At 41.1% G+C, this 17,494-nt stretch overlaps 1 protein-coding gene across 6 annotated transcripts in view; it reads right to left on the reverse strand.

Annotated features, from left to right (window-relative positions):
* Nucleotides 1–1,821: 1,821 nt before the first annotated feature.
* Nucleotides 1,822–17,494, reverse strand: part of LOC131197169 (von Willebrand factor A domain-containing protein 5A-like) — a 35,020-nt gene continuing 19,347 nt past the window's right edge. For 3 of the 6 annotated variants that reach the window (XM_058180885.1, XM_058180886.1, XM_058180884.1), the window contains 10 exons: nucleotides 14,357–14,521; nucleotides 14,073–14,176; nucleotides 12,536–12,741; nucleotides 9,709–9,984; nucleotides 8,700–8,822; nucleotides 7,279–7,362; nucleotides 4,896–4,932; nucleotides 4,665–4,806; nucleotides 3,886–4,009; nucleotides 1,822–3,306 (listed from right to left, as the gene is read on the reverse strand). In XM_058180885.1, coding sequence (XP_058036868.1) covers nucleotides 3,227–3,306; nucleotides 3,886–4,009; nucleotides 4,665–4,806; nucleotides 4,896–4,932; nucleotides 7,279–7,362; nucleotides 8,700–8,822; nucleotides 9,709–9,984; nucleotides 12,536–12,741; nucleotides 14,073–14,176; nucleotides 14,357–14,521 — 1,341 coding nt within the window. In that variant the 3' untranslated portion in view covers nucleotides 1,822–3,226. The remainder of the gene's footprint in view (nucleotides 3,307–3,885; nucleotides 4,010–4,664; nucleotides 4,807–4,895; nucleotides 4,933–7,278; nucleotides 7,363–8,699; nucleotides 8,823–9,708; nucleotides 9,985–12,535; nucleotides 12,742–14,072; nucleotides 14,177–14,356; nucleotides 14,522–17,494) is intronic. The other 3 variants (XM_058180887.1, XM_058180890.1, XM_058180888.1) reach the window with 3 other exon arrangements.

Genomic DNA, 17,494 nt, shown 5'->3' on the forward strand with positions numbered 1-17,494 from the left:
TGGCACTTGAGTTTCCCTCAAAGAATGCAGAATCGCCAAAAGCAGCCAGTCACAAGCAGTGTTGAGAAAACATTAAGGTGCTTCAGCCGCATGGCTCTGCTTGCGCCTTCTTGGGGCAGAGAGCAGGTCACATGACCGGGTTGGCAGGGAGCCACAGGAGAAGGGTCAAAGAGCCACATGTGGCTCGGGCCACAGGTTGCTGACCCCCGACCTAATGCAACTGGGTGAACTCTTGTTAAGACTAAATTTGAATGGGATTTTTTTCCTCCAATAATCTCTAAAGTTGTAGATTTAGTAAGATCTGTTGTCATGGAGTAAAATCTGATAAACTCTAATCATCAAAGTATTGGACTATAAAGATCTGAGCTGCAAAAATCTGAATGACTACTAGATGGCAACACAGATATACAGAAATCTCATTTTTGTTGTCATCTACTGGTCATGTGAACTGATGGGGTTGTATAATATAATCTTTGGAGAAGCATCACTAACTCTCTTACTGGGATATTTACATTTTTTATAACTATTCATTTGCTTTACTCCAGAGCACTTTTAGATATTTTTTCATTAATTTTTTAAAATGTAATTATTACCCAGTTACTGTCCTTATGTTTTACTTTTCCTATATGTGGCAAAAGTCTTATTGTTACTCATATAATCTGAGAGATTTCAAAAATTATGCATTGGCTTCCATTATTTGTACATATAGATAGTCCTTGATTTATAACAGTCTGTTGGTGTCTATTCAAAGTTACAACAGCACCGAAAAGAGTGATTTCTGAGCATTTTTCACACTTACAACCGTTGTACCATCCCCGTGGTCATGTGATCAAAATTTGGATTCTTGGCAACTGGTTCATATTTATGATGAGATCATGTGAATAGCTTTTGCAACCTTCTGACAAAGTCAATGGGGAAGAAAGATTCACTTAACAGCCATGCTACTAACTTAACAATTGCAATGATTCACTTAACAACTATGGCTAGAAAGATCATAAAATGGGGAAAAACCCATAACGAATGTCTCACTTAACAACATAAATTTAAACTCTGGTTAAGACTAGATTTGAATGGGATTTTTTTTCTCCAACAATCTCTAAAGTTGTAGATTTAATAAGATCTGTTGTCATGGAGTAAAATCTGATAAACTCTAATCATCAAAGTATAGGACTATAAAGATCTGAGCTGCAAAAATTGAAGTCATAAATCAGGGACTACCTGTAGGCGGAGCCTATTAAAATGATTTAATCTGGGTGCAAATCTGAGCTGGATCACTTTAAAGAACACTTAAGACTGTGGGGGAACGTCTTGTTGATATCCCTGACCTAAGCTTATGTGGCCTTCTACTTAATAAGGTCTTATTATGCGTATCTTCCTAACTCAGGCAAAATTGGAGAGATGCTGCCATCTGCTGAGAGATTGCATGCAATGTTATTTACAGGCTTTATCTTGACAATTTGAGCAGGAGTGTTATTATCATTTTGTGCCTGCCTTAGAAAATACTCATTTATTTCAGAAAAGTATTTGACTCAAGGATCTGTGTAGCATACCTAGTCAAAAGTAGACCATTAACACATCTTAGAACCTGTCTTAATTTCACTCCCTCGGTAATCTATTTCATTGGGGATGACCAGTGCCCCCAAAATAAGTATCCAACCAAAAAGTACATTTATATCCAAGATAAAAACAAAGGCCAGTTTTTAAACATGGCATTAAATCTTTATCCAGAGTACTTATTCTATTCATTATATAAATGGTATGAATATGTCATCTATCCAAGATTGTATACCTGGGGTGGTATAAGAGAATAATCACTTTCAATTCAATAAATCCAAAATTCTTTATATATTGATAATATATAATCATGCATAATTCAACATTTTAAAACTATTTCAAATTTTCTGATTTCCAAACTTTATTAACATATTTATGGATATTAAATCAAACAACAAAATAGCGATAGAAGCTCATATTATATTTCTAAGCATGTGTGTGCCTTTGAGTTATTGTTGACTTTTGGTGAAGCTTGGAAGTAGACCCTGCAGTTTGTTTGTTTTTGGTGGTTTTTTTTGGTACCGTTTTTCAGCAGTGGTTTACCATTGTCTGCTTTCTAAGACTAAAAGAGTATGACTATTTCAAGGTCATCCAGATGTTTTGCGCCTGAAGCAAGACAACCTCCTGATTTCTCCTCGATGCCTTAATCACACCAAAGTCGCTTTTTTTGAAAGCATCCCCTTCATTATTTTATACTGTCAGCATAATAAAATTGACATAAATATCATCTGAGGTTAATACTGATCTGGGGTTTTTATTCTTAACTAGAAGTGTTTAATCCTTTATTGCGCTCTCAGGTCTGTGAAAATCTCATTTATTTACGAATCTATCTAGGGCTTTGCTGGGATTAGGAATGGATCCCTAATTTTTAAGGAGTGGAGGACGCATACATATTTATGATCCAATATAAACTTTAAATTGTAAATTAAAGCAAAAAGGTGTCAGCCTTAATTTTCATTCTTTCAAGAGATTTTTTTTTTGGGGGGATATATATATATATAATGGAATAAATATAAATCTATTGGTAGCATAGTGTTTAGAATGCAGTATTGCAGCCAAATTCTGCCCACAGCCTGGAGTTCAATCCTGATGGGCTCAAGGCTGTCTCAGCCATCCATCCTTCCAAGACTGATAAAATGAGGACCCAGATTGTTGTGGGCAATATGCAAATAATGCTTCCACATTGTAAACCTCCCAGAGAGTATTGTAAAATGCTATGTTGTTGTTAGTTGCGAAGTCATGTCTGACCCATTGCGACCCCATGGACAACGTTCCTCCAGGCCTTCCTGTCCTCTACCATCCTCTGGAGTCCATTTAAGCTTACGCCGACTGCTTCAGTGACTCCATCCAACCACCTTATTCTCTGTCGTCCCTTTCTTCTTTTGCCCTCAAATCTTTCCCAGCATTAGGTTTTTCTCCAGGGTGATACATAAGCCTAAATGCTATTGCTACATTTATGCCTAGAATGCTTGCATATCAATGCACCAACAGAGCAATTTGTGATGCATTAGAACTTAGTGAGTTTGTAAGCAAGGCATTGGTACTTTCAAGGGAATGACGACCCAGGAACTAATAGATTCTAATGGAGGTTGCAGCAGGTTACATTTCAGCAGGAATAGAAGCAGAATAGATGCAGATGTTCCAGTTTCAGGCATAGGACGACACTGTAAACTTAGAGCCCAAATACCTTGGGGCTGATTCTACTTCCCAGAACTTCATTGCCAGCATTCACACACTTAGCCAGTTGATCTCCTATAAATAAATAGTCAAGAATCAGGATTGTTCAAGCAACACCTATTTGAACAATAAGTTTAAACAATATAATGGCATTTAGCACATCTTCCAATGTCCAAAGGACAATTCACATGAATTTGGATGCCCTGTAAACTTCAGGAAGGCAACTCCTAGAATTTTCAGCAGCGGCTATTATGGCTGGGGAATCCTAAGGAACTGATTCATCAGAAAAGTACTTCAAAGAAGAACTAGAATCGGCAAGGAGGATGGCATTAAGTGGTTTTGCTGCTGGAACTGCATTCACCAAATCTCTTTTTCCATAAAACAAATATTCTCTTGAATCAAATTCCTGGTTACACTGTGGACATTTCAAGGAAGCCTTCTTGGTAACAATGCAAAATTGATGCTACTGCCTTCTTTTAAGATGTTTCTTCAACTTCTCGGTCTGGGAAGCAGTCCCAGGATTTTGCCATGGCCTCCAACTACTAACAAGATCTGGTATTGATTAGCGGTTTCCATGATCACCCAAGGTAGATTAAGGACTGCCACACACTATTATTTCTTATCCTGACATTGGTTTCCCTCTCAATACATCACCTGCGTTCACTTTGAGCCAATGGACAGCTTTTCTTTCCAGCAGTTCCCACTCATCTTTCTGCTCTGTAGCAGTCAAATGAAGCCAGAGAACAGCCAGCACTGTTGCCCATATATCTGAGGCCACCTGAAAACAATGATGGGTAAAAGATGCTAATTAAGATGTGCAGATGTGCAAAATATTTTCAAATGATGGCTAAAAATACATGGAGTGAAATTCAGTTAAGTCATCTTCCCTTCCTCTCCGACTCCTGATTATTGGCAACCATCTTCAGTGCCTAGTTCACTCCATGTCCTAATGCGGAGACAGCTTTGATGAGTGAGCTAATGCTCCATAATTATGTATGAAATTTTGAAGATGTTAAAATGTTTTTAGAGGAAGAGCCATATAAGATGGCTGTGCCTTTCCAATCCCATCATGGCAAAATCGGGGATTAAAGACAGAGTAAGCATGCATTGGCCTGTCTTCCTACCTATTTTGACAGCTCCCGTGTACCTAAAAATGCCTGCTTACTTTCTATCAATGTCACAGTTAATGACAATATCATCTGGATTTTCTGGAATACAACTCTCACAATTTCTTGCTTCTATCCTTGCTATCTGCAGTGGGTGATTTGATGCCCACTGCATTTAGAGGGTTCTAGAATGCTTACATTTTTTAAACTCATACTCCTTTCCCTCAAATTAGCTGAACATAGACTCAAGAAAGCTTTTTCTATCGATAGACAATAATAAATGAATAAACTTTTGCTGTTCATTATGGAAAATGTACAGAAACTTACATGGGCTGGTGCTTTGCCTGAGATCTCAGCTTCAGTCAACTCTAATATGGCGGCTACGACAGGCCCATGAGGCCAGGAACCATCTGCATTCTGCAAGGATACCAACTTCATAAGAGGAGATTCTTCTTCCTTAGTTCTGTTTCTTGAGTTGGAGAAAAAGGGGATCTCAGTATTGGAGACGTTCAATTTCCTCTTAGCTGTTTTTTTTTCACATTAAGTGTGTCAACTTACCCGTTCTTATCTTTTGCTGGGTGGAGTAATTTTCTCACTAAATACAGAGGCAAAAATCATAGCGTAAGAGAGGAACTACTAATGTAACTTTAGATTATTTAATCAAATCCATATAACTGAACATCTCACAAATATTACCTTTACCTTTTCACTTTTAAAATCCACCCTTATCCAAAATATTCATTTGCTGTCCATCTTCTTAACTTTTTACCAAAGAGACTAATCTTAATAAGACAAAATCATGTTTTAATAAAACCAAATAGGTTTTAAATAAAATAGCAAATCCATTCTGATATTTATATTTTATTTTTGAGTTGAGGAAGGGGACGTCTATTAATCCAGCTGTTGTATTTTAGCTTTATTAACCAGAGCTAGAACCACGGAATAAAATCCTTTTTGTGTTACCTGGCTACAGGTAGTCCTCGACTTAGAACAGTTAATTTAGTGATTGCTCAAAGTTACAACAGCACTGAAAAAAGTGATTTATGACCATTTTTCACAGTTACAACTTTTGTACCATTCCCATGATGGTACAATTTTGATCATGTGATCAAAATCAGATGCTTGGCATACTTATGACTGTGGCAACATCCCAAGGTCATGTGATCTCGTTTTGCGACCTTCTGACAAGCAAAGTCAATGGGCAAGCCGGATTCACTTAACAATTGGGTTACTAACTTATCAACTGCAGTGATTCACTTAACAACTGTGGCAAGAAAAGTTGTAGAATGGGGCAGGGCTCTCTTAACAAATGTTTCACTTAACAACATTTGGGGATCAATTTTGGTCAAAAGTTGAGGACTACCTGTATTAATATGGAACCTTGAAGAGATTTAAAAATAGGATTTTGAGAACAAGTCTCTAGATCTCACACTTACTAATTATTAAATTGCCTGTTTAATCCCTCTTCCATGTTTATTCTTTAAATCTGACTACCTGCAACATCAGACATGAAACTTTAGGTAAAACAAATCCTAGGGGGTCTGCTTAAAGGTCCAGTGTTGAACCATCGTATTTTTCCATCCCATTCTACCAACCTCACAAAAGCAAAAGATTGGATATCAGAAGATACAACATAACCTAAAACAAAGATCTGCAAATGGTAATTAGGTTATTTGTAGGACCATCTGTCTCTCTCTCTCATTTGCGCTTGTGAACAGGTCATACTTTAGATCTCTTTGTGTCAATGTCACCTGGCTGAATCGAAGAAACGTGTCTTTTTTTTTGCAGCACCTGCATCTTGGATTGATTTCTATCTCCTCCCCCACACCCCCAACTCCAAGATTTGATTAACCTCAACCCTGCTAGCTTTTCAAAAGACACTAAAAATCTGTTTTCATCCCCTGCACATTTGGGATGTTAAAAGTTCCCATCTCAGAAGGCTGATAACAGTAATATATTTTTTGTTCTTATTGATATTACTGTTGATTATTTTAGGTTAGGTACACAGATTTGGTTTGACAAGCTTGGGCAGTCAAATAAATAAATGCATTTCCTACTTTTATTATTTTCGTTGTGGCCTGTCAGCCGCTGACCCTTCCAGCAGCTGAATCAGAGGAGGAGGAGAAGGCATAGGATTCAGGGTCGGCATCAGGGCAACCTGGGAGCTCTGAGGGGAAAGAGGGAATGGAGCTGGCAGAGAGAGAGTGGGCCATCCGTCAGCCCTCAGATGGAGAGTCAACAGCCCCCAGGTATGGAGATGGTTGATGAAGATGAGGAAGAACAGGTGGGTTGAGTGCCTGATGCGCAGCTGCACAGGAGGTAGAGAAGGGGAGAGCAGTGGAAAGCCGTGGGCCGATCCTGGGGAAGGAAGAGCCACCACTGCTAGCAAGGCCCTACCCTAGCTCTGGGAATAAAAGGCAGTGGGCAGAGATGAATAGGTGTGGCAGACAATGATTTATCTTCTGGCCGGCCTGACTTGTTGGCCGGACTTGTTAGCCTGCGAGAGAAACTTTTTGCAGGAGCTGCCAATATTCGTAAGAAAGGAATCTTTTGAGTTCACATCAGAGGGTTTGTCATGTTTGGGGAGTTAAAACCAGGAAGTAACAAGATCCAGGTGGGTGGGCAGAGCCTCGTGCTGCCGCTGCTACAGGTTTGCTGAACCACCCGCTGCCAGCACCACTACCGGTGGGGCCCAAACCAGTGCGAACCGGTAGCATTTCACCCCTGGAGCTGGGTCAAACGATTTTAGTCACTTTGCAGTTACTGATACAAACCACATTCCGTGTTTGACTTATATGCAAAATATAATGGACATTTGTCTATTGAGATTCTGGTTAAAAAAAGTCCAGTTGCCTCTTGAAAAAGCACCTTTGGGATCATGGACATTTGTGAAAATGGCCTTTTAAAAAAATTAGCTTTCCACTGTGATTATGGAAATTACCATCAACTTCCTTTTGTGGTATCCATTTCTTCGGCCTCAGCCTCGGCTTCGATCCAAAACTTATTCCATGATCTAATGTGGGAGCTGTAGACATTCCAAAATAAAACATTACAGGACAACTTTTACAATAAAAGCTGTAATATCCCAAAATTAATGTTTCCTTCCTTCTGTGTCTTTCCAGTCCTCCATGAGCTCTGGTAGTTTAGATCAGTACAATATTTCTCAACTTTGACAACTTTTAAGATATTTAAAACAATTAGTGCCCTTTAACAGTTTAAACAATACAATTAAAAGACTAACAACGGTAGATGAAAGCATTTCATATTGACTCGTCAGCACCAAATTTACGATAAGAGGATTAAAATTGGTATAAAATATAAGGTCTAGTGAGAATGTTAATTAAATGTATAACGTGTGTGAGGAACCAACCAATGATAAATCTTACACCCATGGAAGGCATAGATTGACACACAGCTGTTTCTGCACATACAAAAGAGGCTTCAATTGATTGATGGCAACCACTTCGACAAACTGCAGAAAATGAGAGTTTTCTGCGGCAAATCATGGCCATAAAATGCCTTCTTCGGTCATCGTGAGACATACTCTAGCTATGGGTCACCAAGTCGATCCAAACACTGCGTTCAAAGTTTTATTGTGCCACAGGAACTCTCATTTTCTACTGTTTGCCAAAGTGGTTGCCATTAATCGATTGAAGCCTTCTTTGTGTGTGCAGAAACAGCTGTGTTTCAATCTACACCTTCTGTGGGCGTAAGGTTTGTCATTGGTTGATTCTTTGCACACATTATATGATTAATTAACATTCTTGCTAGACTTTATATTTTATGCCGATTTTAACCAGTTTGGTACTGATGGATCAATACAAAATGCTTGCATCTATTGTCTTTTAATTGTATTGTTTAAACTTTTAAGATTTAACTCCCATAGTTCCCCAGCCAAGTGAAGTCCACATATCTTAAAATTGATAAGGTTGAAACCCCTCCCCCACTAAAATTCATTGTTTCAATCAGTCACTAAATGACAGGTTTCTAGAGCTCATTATTAGTAACTATAAAACTGCCTGTTTCATTCCTCCCACCCTGTCACAATACTTTAGATTTTGTTATCTGCATTATCTACATTTTGTTCAAAAATAAGACTTTCAGATGTGCAAATGTTAAGCATTATCTTCAAGGTCCAATTTTGGATTCCCAACAGTTGTTTCCACCTCAATTCTGCCAGCCTCACAAAAATGAGAGATTGTAGCAAAACTCAAAACAACATTATACAAATAATATTCTACACATATTTATAATATTTATTAATATGAACAAATGCACCCCATGTTGATCTTCATACAGAATATGAAGGAAATTAATGAGAACAGCATTTCTTTTGCTTGTACAATGACTAACAGGAATTACCTTGCTGGTAATGACACATACTTGCTCCTAGAGATGGACCTGGACAATTAAGGATGTTGCGTGTAATTTTATGTGACGATCCCAGGCAGAACATCGTTGCTGGCGAGCTCATCAAACCTGAAGCTGTTCCAAAGTAAAACAGAACACAGGAAAATGTTTTGCAATAGGAACTGTAATAACTGACAAGATTATTTTTTCCTTCTTTTTGTGTCCTATTCTCCCATAAGCGCAGAATGGTCTAGAACAGAGGTCACCAACCTTTTAGACCTCAAGGGATCAATAAATTCATAATTTTAAATCCTGCAGATCACTAATATCTGCCTAATGACTGGCTGGGTGGGCGTGGCTAGGTGGTCATGTGACTGAGTGGTCATGGCCAACTTAATGTCACTCATATCAAGGGGTGCCTCCCCAGCTTTCCCTCCCAGCCATTCCCCATTCCCTCCCCACCCAGGCTCTTGAGTGCCCCAAATATAAGCAGTTGTTGGAGCTAAGCAGCCACGTGAAAAGAGTTGGCAAAACAGCTCAGTTCAAATTGGATCTGACTGAGAATGAGAGTCAGCAGAAGCACCTCACTGAGGACTACGAGCATAGGCTTTCCAAGCAAAGGAAAGACCTGCGGGAGTGCAAGGCCAGGTACCAGCGCCTGGAGGCTCAGCTGGCTGAGATGGTCAGCCAGTTCCAGGCCGTTATGCTGTCTCTCTTCACCACCAGCAGCGCTTCCCTCCAGCCTTCGCCCAAAGCCCTGCACCAGGAGGCTAAAGCAGACCCCAAGTTTGAATTTCTGCCCCCTCCGACCTGCACAAAAAGACCCCGAAGGGTGAGACTCTCTGCAGCAATCTCGGTGTGGGCAAGGAACTGGCGTGGGCCAAGGTGGGGCCGCTACAGCCCATCCTGCAGCAGCAGAACAAACTGCAAGGGAGGTAAGGGCCCACTCACGAGATGTTCCATGTTCTTGGGAAGACGGGGAAGAAACTCTCAAATTTGCAGACCTCCCACTCTGGCATACCTTGGCAATTGGACTGTTTTTCTCCGCCCCCTTTTTCTGTTTTGTCTGCTGGATCGACGTAGGGGGATGTCAAACTAGCTTGACATTGGGGCGCTGTGTGCCCGGACCAGGCGCTTTCTCTTGGCTTCCCGCCGATCTCTGCTCCTGCGAGGCCTCTGGATGGGAGGCCTGAAAGAAAGCACCTGGTCTGGGCTCCCAGGCTCCCAGGAGCCTCTTTTGTGTACCTTCTCCTAAGGAGAAGCGCTCTCCGCTGAGGTGCTCTGCCCCCTCCGGAGTCTGCAAAGGAAAAAAGAGTGCTGCTTATTCAAGGTCTTCCATGGCCCTGGCGAAGGAGAGGGAGGGGGGTCCTAAAAGGACACCAGTCACAACGTGCAGCGACCACCAACTAAGTTTAGCACGCAAACAACCTGGTTAGGCCTGTTATGCGAATGCAGCCTCCATGATACCTTCCTCAGCTCCAGGTGCGATGGGCAGGCGGGTGGGTAAAGCGAACAACCTGGGGATTTGGGTGGCCTTTATGTGGCTTGGATGCCTGCAGGATCCTTGGCTTCCAAGGGTAGAGAAGCCCAGCATTTGGGCTCTGCACACTCTTCTCCTCATGGGTGGCAGGAGTTTCGCGTGCCACTCGTTGAAGTGCCTGGATTCCCAGGGAGGGACTGACTCTACTGAACAGGAGGCCAAGCTAAGTGCCTGAAGCACTCCATCCCATCCCAGGGACTCCAGGTGCTTCAGAGAGCAATGCTTGAAACTTCGGCCGGGCATGAGATACTGAGTTTGCAAGGGCCGATCTAGTAGCTCTGCTGGTTACAATACAAATGTTCATTGCAGGTCTCTGGCCCAGGGACTGTGGTTTGAGGAATATAAAAAAATGCAAATAATTTTGCAGACCACCAAAATTTTCTCATGGACCACTGGTTGGTGACCTCTGGTTTAGAATAGATCAGTATTTCTCAACCATGACAACTTTTGAGATGCATGGATTTCAAGTTTCCAGAATTCCCTAGTGAGGTTAATCCAGGGGTGAAATGCTCCTGGTTCGGACTGGATTGCCTGATCCAGTAGTGATCGTGGCAGGTGGTTCAGAGAACTGGTAGCAATCCCAGCGCAAGGCTCCACTCACCTGCCTGGTAGTTATTACCTCCTGGTTTTAACCAGGAAGTAATGTGTTTTGTATCCTCTGCGCATGCAGGGGTACATGCTGGAACCAGTAGTTAAAAATGCTTTAAAAAGTTAAAAAAAAAACAACTTCTGACCATCATGCTTCACTCAGCTGGTCATCAGAACTTTTTTTTACTTTTTTTAAAGGCATTTTTTTACTACCAGCTCTGGCAAATAGGTAGTAAAAAAATGCTTTAATTTTTTTTAAAAAAAGGCTCGGATGATCACAGCTGTGCTGTGCGATCATTGGAGCCTTTTTTTTTTACTTTTTAAAGCATTTTTTAACTACCTATTCGCCCAAGCTGGTAGTAAAAAAAATGCTTTTAAAAGGTAAAAAAAAAAAGAGGACCACAGCTGTGGCGCACATCGTTGGAACCTTTTTTTTACAGGGGAGGGGAGTGTCCGTTTTTGCACCCAGCAGGTGGGGTGTGTCTGTTTTTGAAAGAGAGGGTGGGGGAGGGAGGGAGGGGGAGGAAGAAAGAAAGGCGGGAGGGAGGGAAGGAAGGAAAGATAAAGGAGAGGAAGGAAGGACTACAAACCTGGCACTAGACGGAACTTCAGAGGATAATCCAGGGCTGGAAGGGACCTGGAGGTCATCTAATCCAATTCTGCTCCAGCAGGACATTGTTAGTGAGTTTCTGTCTTTTGATCTCCAGTCACATGATCCCACCAAGCCATGCCCACCAAGCCATGCCCACAGAACCGGTAGGAAAGAACGTTAGATTTCACCACTGCGTTAATCTTAAGGTTGCCATGGTTGAGAAATGTTAGCCTAGATCCAAGCGGATGAATGAGATAGCAAGTCTGAGCTAAAATATGAAACAAAAACAATGATTGGCAGCCTGAATTATCTTTTTAAAATGGCTAGAAAGCAGGAGATGTGAGTTCTAGTCTTGTCACAAAGTCAGTTGGGTGACCTGGAACCCACCACTTTTTCTTAATTCTGAGAGGAAGGCAATAGCAAACCACTTTTCAAACTTTGACAAGTAAACTTGTTGAGGCAGTCACCCGATAGCAATACTGACTAGAAGGCACAAGCATACACATATACTTCTTAGAATGACCCCAGTCTATAGTTTCAAAACCTGAGAAAATGGGGAATATCTGCAGCATTATGCAGCTTCATTCACAGTGCATCAGTGTCCAATTCTTTACCACCGTTAAACATTAAGTGTGACCCCAAATTACTAAAAAGCTGCCCTTCCATTCCTAAAGAATAGTTTAATAAAGTTTAATAAAGAATAGAATAATATTTGCAGCAGCCTACAAGGAGAAGTCAGAAAAATGCCTAGAAATGGTTTCTTCTCTGAAGGAAAGAGGGAATGGCCTAATGTAGAAATCATTACTGTATTTATTCTTTTAATTTTACAATAAATGATTTCTATTCATATTTTAAACATCCAACAGCCAGATAGCTCAGGAAGGAGGTAAAAAAACCAGCAATCCAGCTAGGTCCTTACAAGAATATATGTGGATGATACCTGCCAATCAGTAAGAGTGGATACCTGCTACTTGCTCTGCCAACTGCTGGGCAGCTAAAATCCAAGGAGCAATGGGGCTTTTTTAACTGAAGCTCCACAAGGCAAAACTCCAGAGTATCTGGAGAAGCTCAGCTTCAAATCTGACTCAAGGCCTGGGACTGATCCGCCATCTTTTGCTCCCAACTCACCTGGAAGGGGGACATTTCGGTGGAGGAGAGGTCCTTGAACTGGCTTGCCCAGCTCCATGTTCACACCCACGTAAGCTGTCTGGGAACACACCACCCCAGAGCTCAAGCTTGTCTCTAGCGCCAGGACCCGTTTTTCCTCCACCTTCTCCTTGTCCTCTTCTAATTCCTGCAACAGCGCCTGAGCTGCCAGACGGTGAACAGGGAGCCTGCACAGAAAGGGGAGGGATGGGAAGAGAAAGGGCTGCCATTACATCAAAGTCTTAATTGATTCTCAGTTTCTTCTATATCATGGTTTTCTGCCCAGAGGGTCAGCTGACAGTAAATACAGGAAAAAGTTAATAGCGACTAACTACTTGTTTTGCATTTTAAGTCCGGAAGCTGAAAAATCTGGGATAAAAAGTCCTGTCTTTGTTGTCTCTGAAAAGAGAAAAAGCAGAGCCTGAATGTACCCTTGGGGGAGCATTTCTGTAGCCTGGAAGTCACATGAAAGAACACATGTGGTTTGTTTTGCATTGGCTTGGGCTGTTGTAGGGGTGAAATGCCCCCAGTTCGGACCAGATCGCCCAATCTGGTAGCGATGGTGGCGGGTGGTTCGGAGAACTAGTAGCAAAAATCCCTGACACCGCCCCTCTTCCTGCCCATGCCCAACTGAGCCACGCAATCAACAGGTTTTTTTTTTTTTACTTTTAAAAGCATTTTTTCCTTTGGCCAAAAGAATGCTTTTAAAAGTTAAAAAAAAAAGCCTGTGATGATTGCGCGGCTCAGCTGGGATCATCAGAACCCTTTAAAAGCATTTTTTTTACCACTTCTTCGGCTGAAGAGGTTGTAGAAAAAATGCTTTTAAAAGCTCCTCTGATGATCCCAGCTGAGTTGCCTGATCATCAGAACCTTTTAAAAGCATTTTTTACAACCTCTTCGGCTGAAGAGGTTATAGAAAAAATGCTTTTAATAGTAAAAAAAAAGTTGGCCATGCCACCCAGTCACATTAGCCCCACCACCACCAAGCCACGCCCACAGAACCAGTAGTAACAAATTTTACATTTCACCCCTGGGCTGTTGGGTTTTAGTCAAACAACGTCTTCTTAACTATGTCTTCATTCTGAAAACTGGCAGAACAATTATGAATCCAGCCAAATCTCTTGGCTAAAGGATATGAATCCAGAGGGCAAGAGATGACACATACCTAAGCAATCAAGTTGATTAAGGTGGTGGCTTCCTACTTTCATTTGGCATTAAAATACAAAGGACATGCTATCTCCATGAGGAAATGGCTCTGCTAGGTAAAAACCACCTCTCCTTGAGTCAACAAAACACCCTCGTTTTTCTCTTAGTTCATAAGCTATTCCTGGCTGCATCATGTGTGAAAAGATAGCTGGGAGCAGCTCATGAAGAAACTCTATGAATCTGAAAAAAGAGGCATCTGCTTCAGGATTCAGAGAAATAATTTGAATGTGTTCCCACTGAAATACTCATGTGCCTCTTTTAAAGAGTTTGTTCAGACTTGGGTTCTATCTCGAATGAAGGTTCTGGGTTCTACCTGTCTGTCTTCTCAAGCTGGAGTGAGAACTTTGTTGTTTCTATGTGAGTCTCATTCTGGAAATTATACTGAATCACGGCTGTCCCCTCCATGGAGCCTGACATCTGTATAAAAACAAAAGGAAGGAAGGGAAAAGAAGGGATTTTTTTTCCTGAGAATCAGGACGTTCTAGGATTAGAGCTGCGAAGGAAGGGCAACTGAATACTCTCAGCTGAGCCAGTGCAAGGCACAGTCCACAGGATGGAGGATTTCTCAAGTTGGTGGGCCTTGGGTGGATCACTTGCCTGAAGTTGGCCCCGGATCTGGGCATAGATGAGGCAGCGGTGACCTTGGAAAATGACATGAGGGCCTGACCCCACAAGTTTGGCCTCAAGGCCTGAAGGCAACTCCCACTTCAGAGAGATCCCTGACACTGCTGGATGAAGGGCCTTCTTCAGACTTTGCAAAGCCTGCAGGAAACAGGAATTTTATGAAAAAACAATATAAGATTTCAGGATCCTCTGAGAAATAAAAGACAAAATTTACTTTGAAAATGTTAAGGTTGTTACTGCTCTAGCTTTTAGATTATAGAATAGCATCTGCAAAAACAATCAACATTTTGGCTGTACACCAATGTTCTATTCTGCTCCTAATCCTCTGGACTGACTGATAATAATATTGGCAAAACAAAACTACTTGACTGAAAACTGAATATAAAGTGCAGCTTTTGGCTGCAAAGAAGGCAAATGCAGTTTTATGCTGCAACTGCAAAAGAATAATTTTCAAGTCCCTGGAAATAATTATTCAACTGTATTCTGCTTTGTACAAACTCCACCTTGAATGCCACGTTCAAGGTGGATTCTGGCCATTACTCTTTAAGGAGTGAAAAGAACCAAGCAGATTCAGAGGAAGACAGGAAAAAAGATCAGGGAATTAGAAACGAAGCTCTGTGAAAGTAGATTGAAGGCACAGAGTATGTTTAGAACTCAGAAAAGATGGTTGAGGAGAGATACAGTGGCACTCTTCAAATATCTGAAAGTGACTGCAGAATTAATGATGAATTTGGTGGCCTTAAAACATCTAAATAAATTAATTAGATAATCAAGCAATGAATCACTGTTGATTCATTGCTTGCTTCCTTGCTTGATTATCTAAATTAGATAATCAAGCAACGAATCACCGAACACCTAGAAGCAGACAAAAGTAATAACCAAAAACCAACATGGGTTTGTCAAAAACAGATCATGCCAGACTAATCTTATAGCATTCTTTGACAGAGTGACAAAATTAGTGGACCAGAAGAATGCTGTCAATATAATTTACTTGGACTTCAGTAAAGTATTTGATAAAGTAGACCATAACCTACTATTAGATAAAGTAGAAAAATGTGGGTTAGACAACACCACCATCAGATGGATTCATAACTGGCTGACCAACTGCATTCAACGTGTAGTCCTCAATGGAACTACATCCACATGGAGGGAAGTATGCAGTGGAGTACCCCAAGGCTCTGTTTTAGGCCCAGTACTCTTCAACATCTTCATCAATGACTTGGACAAGGGGATAGATAGGGAACTCATCAAATTTGCAGATGACACCAAGCTGGCAGGAATAGCCAACACTCCAGAAGATAGGCTCAAGATACAGAAGGATCTTGACAGACTTGAACATTGGGTGCTATCTAACAAAATGAAATTCAACAGTGAAAAAAGTAAGGTTCTACATTTAGGCAAAAAAAACCCAAAATGCACAGGTACCATATATGTGGTACCTTGCTCAATGGTAGTAACTGTGAGAGGAATCTTGGAATCCTAGTGGACAACCAGAGATGGACCACCAGTGTGCAGCAGCTGCCAAAAAAAGCCAACACAGTTCTGGGCTGCATAAACAAAGGGATAGAATCAAGATCACGTGAAGTGTTAATACCACTTTATAATGCCTTGGTAAGGCCACACTTGGAATATTGCATTCAGTTTTGGTCGCCATGATGTAAAAAAGATGTTGAGAAAGAGTACAGAGAAGAGCAACAAAGATGATTAGGGGACTGAAGGCTAAAACATATGAAGAACGGTTACAGGAACTCGGTATGTCTAGTCTAATGAAAAGAAGGACTAGGGGAGACATGATAGCTGTGTTCCAATATCTCAGGGGTTGCCACAAAGAACAGGGAATCAAACTATTCTCCAAAGCACCTGAGGGTAGAACAAGAAACAATGGGTGGAAACTAATCAAGGAGAGAAGCAACTTAGAACTAAGGAGAAATTTCCTGACAGAACAATTAATAAGTGGAACAACTTGCCTGAAGAAGTTGTGAATGCTCCAGCACCATTTGTCTGAAATAATGTAGGGTTTCCTGCCTGGGCAGGTGGTTGGACTAGAAAACCTCCAAGGTCCCTTCCAACTCTGTTATTGTGATTATGATTATGATTAATACATTGCCTTGAGCTCCTAACTGAAAGGAACGTTATAAATCCAAACGAAGAAGAATGATTATGTCTTATTCCAGAATGCAGGAATAGTGGATTTAATTACAGGAAGTCAGGTCCTGATTTAGTTAGACAAAACTTTCTGATAGTAAGAGCAGTTCTGCAGTGGAGTGCCTAGAAAAGTAAATAGGCTTCTGTTCATTTGATGTGTTCAGATGGGTATGAAACAAATTTTAATTAGGATTCCTGCTTTGAAAAGGAATTGGATTGAATAGCCTAAATAGTACCGTCTGTGATTCTGTGAGTTATATCTTGCAACTTTGATTAATACTGGACAATCCATGACTCACTGGGTCATTGTTTCAGAAATATTTCTGTACCTAGTAGCATACAGATAGTTTTTATCCCATTTGATGAATTCTAGTCTAGAAAGAGCTGTTATCAAATCACATCAAATCAAACCTTTATTGTCAATGCACACAACATGTGTACAATGAAATTGAATGAGCCTCCTTGGTGCAGCCTCCTTGGTGCAGCCATCTCAATAACTCAATAAATGAAAGAAATAGAATCCCTTAACCAAAAAAAGTAATAACACAAGTTCCCATATATGTATGGGAACATTATATGTATGTAACATTATATTATATTACATCAGTATGAACATGTTGCATGTTGCACTGGCCCTGCAAGTCTATCACATTAAACCTAATTGTGGTGTTGTGTTGCATTCAGAAGTCTGACAGACCGGGGGTTGGACTTCCGGTTTGGCACCGTAGGTGATGGCGGTGATCTTTACGATCACCAACCTCTGGATTATGTGGAATCGCTAGCACAGCTTAAATCTGCTGTCCAGCGGTTCGGAAAACCCCCTCTTCGGGAGAAGGAGAAGGGGTGAGCTGAGGGCAGAGGTTGAATTTCCCTAAAGCCCCTGAGAAAAAAGGGGTTTGAAGGGTTAAGTTCCCTCCAGTAACCTGAAGTGCTCCAGATCCGAGGATTCTTCTGCTTTGGCGGAAC

The sequence above is a fragment of the Ahaetulla prasina genome, chromosome 4 (assembly GCF_028640845.1).
Source record: "Ahaetulla prasina isolate Xishuangbanna chromosome 4, ASM2864084v1, whole genome shotgun sequence".
Classification (NCBI taxonomy): Eukaryota; Metazoa; Chordata; class Lepidosauria; order Squamata; family Colubridae; genus Ahaetulla; species Ahaetulla prasina.